At 35.5% G+C, this 7315-nt stretch overlaps 1 protein-coding gene across 1 annotated transcript; it reads left to right on the top strand.

Annotated features, from left to right (window-relative positions):
• The first annotated feature begins 2048 nt into the window (after nt 1-2048).
• On the top strand, nt 2049-3247 carry LOC136548501 (uncharacterized). The gene is made up of 2 exons (XM_066540003.1): nt 2049-2075; nt 2624-3247. Exons 1-2 carry the CDS (start codon nt 2049-2051, stop codon nt 3245-3247), a joined length of 651 nt encoding a protein of 216 aa, XP_066396100.1.
• Nucleotides 3248-7315: the final 4068 nt, after the last annotated feature.

The raw sequence follows: 7315 nt of genomic DNA, 5'->3' as shown, positions 1-7315 counted from the left end.
TATGGCGATATGATCAACACACAACAAGCCGGATGATCTGAGTGAAACGAGACCAGAGATCTGCTTAACTTCAACACATAACCAGCCGACTCTGAAAACGCAACGACGTGCCAGTCAATTTGACCCGCAATTGACAAGGAGAGAAAATCGTATCAGTAATTTAAGGCGGAACATGTCAATGTTGCACCAGATAGTTCCAAATATACGGCTAGATAGCCAATTCAATAAAGCTATCGACTAAACAATCGATATCCGGTGTATTCATGAAATAAAGATCTTTAAATCAAGAATTATCGGCTAATATTAAATAATAATGATATGAATCAAAATAACCGATGCTCATAGAATATCAGAAAGCATCATCGGCTAAATGGAACATGATCAATATAAAGCGTCGAGCCGATAAGTTTGATGAAAATAGTATAATATACGAACAAATCGACTGTCAAATATAAATAAATCTATAAACAGTTTGAATCTAATCTATTATCATCAATAGTGAGGTTCGATCGGATCGATACAGCTATGATAATGATAACAAACTAAAGCCAAAAAATCTATAAAATCATCTATATGTTGACAGATTCATAAAAATATGCTATATGCGTGATAGTATAGGCAAATCGGCTAAAATAGCCTATGAAGTCATAGCAAACAAACATAGTACATATCTTATCATGAACAAGAACACTAATCGATAATTTCTAATCTAAAGTCTTACCAATAAGGTTCGACTGGATCGATGCAGCTATGGTAATGTCATTAGATTAGATATCATGAACTAGTGAGTTTATTCAAGATTGAAACATATCTTTGGATGCATACTATGTTTGATTAGAATAGAGATAAAACAGCCGATCTAACGGAATTAAGCCATCAATTATAAGATTTAAAGCGTAACCAGATCAAAGGACGACCAATTAAGATGATATGATGCCGATCTATCTCTATCTCTATCTCAACCAGGTGATTTGTTATAATTAATAAAACATTAATTATAATAAGATCGATAACTAGTGAATCAACAAAAAAACAGCAAGAAAAATCTTACTAATCTTAACAGATTCGATAACTGGTGATACTGTATTAAACAATAAGTTATTTAACACAAGATCGATAACTTTGATCTATATTATGATTCGTAAGAGATCAATTAGCTGATGTAACCTTATAAACTACGATACAGATTGATAACTAACTTATATTATGGCTCATAAAAGATCAATCAGCTGATACAGCTTTACAAGCACAATACAAGTCGTAACGAGACTCACAAGCAAGCTAGAGGTCGATCAGTCGATTTAGCCTGTTTGTTGAAGAACTCACTGAGATCTACAGTACACCTACTCCTAATGCGATGGCGAAAGCTAGAAAGTTTGTAATGATTGAGTGTTTATTTTCTTGTACAATAACTATGATCTAATATTTATATCCGGAACCTAAATATGAATCATGCTCAAATATGACTCATTACAATTCTTAGAATAAAAGAAACCTTTCTAACTTAATAATAACTTGGATCCTAATTTTTTTATTTGTAGAGTCCGGCACATCTTCCTGGCGTTATTCAAGCATAGCCCATTGACGTCGTCTGCTGGTGTCATCTATAAAATAACTGATTCTGACATCGCATCTAAATCAGCTGACACCGATTCACATCTAATCGATTCCTTGATGAAACAATCCTGGAAGCTTCGAGTTCCCGTGTTCTTCTTCCCAAATTTTGGTGTAAACACATGCCCCTAATTTTTGGATAAAAATGATTTTATTCTAAAATTTCTATTCATCTGCTCACCGTGTTGCGACTGTTCATTATGAAATATACGCGTGACTCCTGATTTCTCAGGCCAAATTCTATATAATACCCCCAACAATATCATTTCCAACTTGCTCGGCCTGCTTACTTTCCCATTTTCTCTTGAGCAAGCTTCAACTGTCAAAACCGCCACCACCAAAGCCTTAACCCTAGCTGATCTTCTACTATGCCAAACTGCTGTTAAAACCACCTTTCTACAACCTTCCTAAGATTCAGATCCATTTCGGCTGCAATGGCGACCAACAATCATGTTCCTGAGGTATGCCTTCAGATTTATGTCTTTTAAGTATTAGCCACTACTCTATATTTTCCTTTCTTCTTAAATTCATCCCAACTAGTTTCTAGGAAATGAGGAATGAAATTTTGATTCTATCAGCTGTTGTTCCTAATACCTATTATCTTGGACCTATGGGCGATCCTGATCCATCTGATTTTATCAACCAAGAAACCAACCAAATCCCCTTCAAATAATCTGTAATAGATTTATCTTCCAATTGAAGAGGACGCTATTGACACTGATACTCAAATTGTTGATTCTCCAGCTCGGTAAACAATCGATGGTAAGAAATTTATATGCTCATTTTATCCTTCTATAGCAATTATATACTAAAAAGCTTCTTGATGCCTGCAGACACTAGCATCGAAAGCTGATTCAATCGGATATTGAAAAGGATGTTGACAACTCATCAACTGTTCCTTCTCCTCAGCTAGGATCTCTTTCAAAAAAGGTATTGTCTCCCTCTCACCATCCATCTCATTGTCAATTCATTTGCTATTTCTAATAAGGCTCCTTTTGTTCACATATAGGTACTTAACTCTCCAGCTTTGAGCTATTCTTTCAACTTTGAGGAATATATAGATGAAAATGAGATAAGCTCATCAACTATTTCTTCTCAAGAAATCTTATCAGATGAGACTAAAAATCGGCTAAAAGATATGCTGCCAATGCTCGAGAGGAACATAGCCAATTTGGTCCAGGATACAGATCCAATGAGAAGAATCTTCTTAGTCATTAAGGATGATCTACCCCCAAATCTTACTAAAGCCTTGATACCTCTATCCAACATCGAAGATCAAGCTCCCAAGGTGCAAAAAGCTCAAAGAAACCTGACTGACCGTGAAGCTTTGATGGCTAAGAAGAACTATAACAAGCAGGAAGCCAAAGAATTAGCACAATTGATTTACAATCTGAAGAATTCTTCTTCTAAAATTGAACCAGAACTGACTCAACTAAGAATTAGGCGTGCTGAGCTCAAACAGGAACTAAAAAGTGTGAAAGCCACTATTGACCATCATGAGTCTAACTTGACTCAGATCCCCAATGCCAACAAACAGAGAAAACAAGATATGTTGACCAAGGTTAAGGAGGGCAAAGCTATTCATAGTAGTCTTGAGAGCATTCCCGGATTAGCCAAAGAAGACAAACAATAAATTGCAGAAGTTGATGCTATTCGGCTAAAAGCATTAAGAGTAATTCATGACGCTCTTAACTTGTAATTTATGTTCTAGCATATGTAGTATATATTCTATGTAAACCTGATGATAACTGTACTCTTCTTGTTGGTCTACTGTACTTCTTGGTTCGGCTAGAATTGCCAATTTAAATTAGCCGATTCCCGATTCTGACTTTACTCTGACTTAATTGAATCTAAAAACGGCCCTTATTGCAAAAACCCTTCAAATTTCTTCTCAGTCATCAACGCCTCGTTCCCCTCGTTATTAGAGAAGCGACGCTTTCCCTTCCATTAATTAGGGTTGCTTTCACACATTCCAAGATATCTACCATCTCGCCTTCGTGGCTATAAATACCAGCCAAAGATGTTGTGAACAAGTTGTTCAATTAGTTTGTACTAGGAGCAAACAATAAATTAATAAAGTTTTTGCCTTTACCTTATGAATTCATCTCTAAAACTGGCATAATATGAATCATGATTGTCCTTGTGTGTGTTTTTGCTCTATAGGTGATACATATCGTATCGACTTTTACCCCTTCGGTTTTTTTGAACTAAAGATGATACCCTCTTGATACTGGCTAAACAAATCGGCTATCAAGTATTAATCCAAACACTAGGATAATACTTCTTTAGAAATTTTCTATTGATTGCTCTATCAAACTCCTCTTCCCCTTCTAGCATTTCCAAAATATAAGCATTGACAAGCGCACAACGTTTAATCCGATAAGGACCTTCCCAATTAGGCGACCATTTGCCAAACCTACTATCTTTAAATCCAATCGGTAATCTTACTTTCCAAACGAACTCTTCTTCACAAAACTGTTTGTTCTCGATCTTTTTATTATAATGCCTTGCAACCCTTAATTTATTGGCCTCAATATTTTCAAGAGCACGCAGCCAATGACAACTTAAGTCCTCCAAATCATCTATCATAAGGTTTTTATAGACTTCGGCTGTCAAATCATTTTGCAATATAACACGTCTTGATCTAGCCTAAATCTCCTAAGAACTACATTATGCCCATATACTAACTCATAAGGTGATGATTTAATCGATCCATGGCAAGCCATCCTATATGCCCACAATGCTTCATTAAGTGTTAGGTACCACTTCCTTGGTTGCTCTTCAATTTTCTTCTTAATCAACTTCATCAAAATTTGATTGGATGCCTCTTCCTGGCCATTAGCTTGAGTATAATAAGGAGAATAATTTAGTAATTTAATTCCCATACTGACAGCAAAATATCTGAATTCTTCTGATGTGAATATTGTCCCTTGATCAGTAGTAATGATTTGAGGAATCCCAAAACGATAAACAATATGCTCCATGACAAAATCAACCATATTCTTTGAAGTTACTGTTTTCAAAGGAATCATCTCAACCCACTTGGTAAAATAATCTGTTGCTAACAATATAAACTTGCGCCCTCTACTTAAAGGTGGAAAAATCTGGCCAACTAAATCAATTCCCAGCCTCGGAATGGCCATGGCTTAATTATTGCATTCATAGCTGATGCGGGCGATTTCTGAACATTACTAAAACACTAACAATCCTGACACCCCTTATAATATTCAAAATAATCTTCTAATATTGTTGGTTAGAAATATCCAGACTTGCGAATAACCCATTTCATTTTATAAGCCGATTAATGAGCTCCGCATATTCCTTAATGTACTTCTCCCATCAATACTCTTGTTTCTTCTTGACTTAAATATTTAAGCAAAACGCCATCGACTGTTTTGTAATACGACTGATCATCTAACAAAACATACTTAGTCAATTTATATCTCAATTTTCTGGTAACCTTTTGTGATGGATTCTTGAGATAATCGGCTATTTTAACTCTTCAATCATTAGCCAAGGTCTCACTACTTAAGATTTCTTGGAACACTCGATAGCTTGACTTATTCTAAGCTAACCGATTGACCTCTTGATTCTATGCTCTTGGAATATGCTGAAGAGAAGTAAGAGAAAACTCCTCAAGTAACTTTTAACATTAATCATGGTATCCCTTCAGAATATCATCTTAATATTCAACTAATTAATAACTAGCTGTGAATCTCCAAATATTTCAATTGACTCGGCCTTTACTTCTTGAAGAAGTTGAAGTCCCATAAGAATAGCTTTATATTCTGCTTGATTATTGTTGTTCATTGGTTTGGTTTGAAAGACAAACTCAAAACTTGCCCCCCGAGGCAAAATAATAACAATACCAATGCCACCACCTTGCTTGCACGATGATCCATCAAAGAACAATGTCCAAGGCATAGGTTCCACATAGCCGATGCTTGGTTTATGATGTTGAGTAATAAAATTGGCCATCACTTGCCCTTTGACTGCTTTAGTCGATTCATACCTCAAGTTAAATTCTGATAATGCAAGAATCCACTTTTCCATTCTTCCATTTAATATCGGCATTGATAACATGTGTTTGATCACATCGGCTTTAGACACAACTGTATACTCAGCCGATAATAAATAATGTTGCAATTTAGTACAGGTGAAATTTAAGCATAAGCATAACTTTTCAATAGGAGAATATCTTGTTTCTGGATCCAAAAGTCTTCTACTTAAATAGAAAATAACCCATTCCTTTTCTTTAAACTCTTGCATCAAGGCCGATCCAATCGGTTGGCTATCGACCGACACATACAACTTAAAAGGCTTACCTTGTTGAGGAGGAACCAACACAGGTGGAGATTTCATATACTCTTTTATCTCCTAAAATGCTTTTTGTTGTATGTCACCCCATTTAAATTCTTGATCATTTTTCAACTTCAACAAAGGAGAAAACAACAGAATCCTTTCTGACATATTTGAAATAAACCTTCTGATAAAATTAATCTTATGAAGCAGAGATTGTAATTCTATTTTATTAGTTGGAGGTACTGCCTTATTAATTACTTTCATACTTTTTTGACCAATCTTAATTCCTCTCTTGTGGACCATAAAACCCAAAAATTATCCAGCTGACACTCGAAATGCACACTTATTAGGATTCATCTTTAAACCATGTTTTCTTGTGCACTCCAAAGTCTCCCATAGATCAGCTAGATGTTCTTTGTTCCCTTTGGATTTCACCACCACATCATCAATATAGATTTCAACAATCTTGCCAGTCAACTTATGAAAAATATAATGCATTGCCCTCTGATAAGTTGCACCAGCATTCTTCAATACAAAAATCATCACAACCCATACAAATAAGCCTATTGTGCCAGGGCACCTCAAGACTTTTTATGCTATGTCTTCTTCAACCATAAAAATTTTATTATAACCTACATTACCATCCATAAAACTAATTACCTTGTGCCCGACTGCTGCATCTACTAACATATCGGCTATTGGCATCGGATAACCATCCATCGGTGTAGCCTTGTTCAAATCTTTGAAATTAATACAGACTCTCAACTTCCCATTTTTCTTATACATAGGAACTACACTCAATATCCAATCTACATATCGGCAAGGTTGGATAAATTTTGCTTCTAGTAGTCTTTCAGTCTCCTTAATATCATCAAGAACATTTGGATTAAATATCCTTGGAGCTTGTTTAAATGACCGATATCCAGGTTTGATTGACAACCAGTGTTCAACAATTGATTGATCTAAGCCAGGCATTTTATAATATTCCCAAGCAAAATAATCTTTAAATTTCTTTAACAAATCTATTAATTCTTGTTTATACTTAGGATCCAATTTAGCACTTACATACATCGGCCTAGGCCTATCTCTAGGACCAATATCTATTTTTGCTAACTCATTGGCCGACGTAAAGCCATGTCCTAGTTTACCATCTATGCCGTCTATTGGATTATCCATTAAAACAAACTTTTAGGGCCAACTGCTCAGATCGGCTGTTGGCCTTCATCATTAATTCTAATGAAGCCTCCTTCCCATCACTTGCCAAAAAACATTCAAAATCTTCTAGTTCCCAATACATTGGATCAATTGTTGCTATACTCACAGAATCATCAGCATGAACTAGCTCAACATTGTCTCCATGCCACTGAATCAAGCATTGATGCATAGTCAATGGTACAAA

This window comes from Miscanthus floridulus, chromosome 4 (assembly GCF_019320115.1).
Source record: "Miscanthus floridulus cultivar M001 chromosome 4, ASM1932011v1, whole genome shotgun sequence".
Taxonomy (NCBI): Eukaryota; Viridiplantae; Streptophyta; class Magnoliopsida; order Poales; family Poaceae; genus Miscanthus; species Miscanthus floridulus.
This window is presented reverse-complemented; position numbering and strand designations above follow the sequence as displayed.

What these genes read in the sequence shown, in the direction of transcription:
- LOC136548501 (XM_066540003.1), top strand. Translation starts at nt 2,049, where the DNA reads ATGGCGACCAACAATCATGTTCCTGAG. An exon ending in CCAACAATCATGTTCCTGAG is followed by an intron (nt 2,076 to 2,623) that starts GTATGCCTTCAG and finishes GTTCACATATAG; the next exon opens with GTACTTAACTCTCCAGCTTT.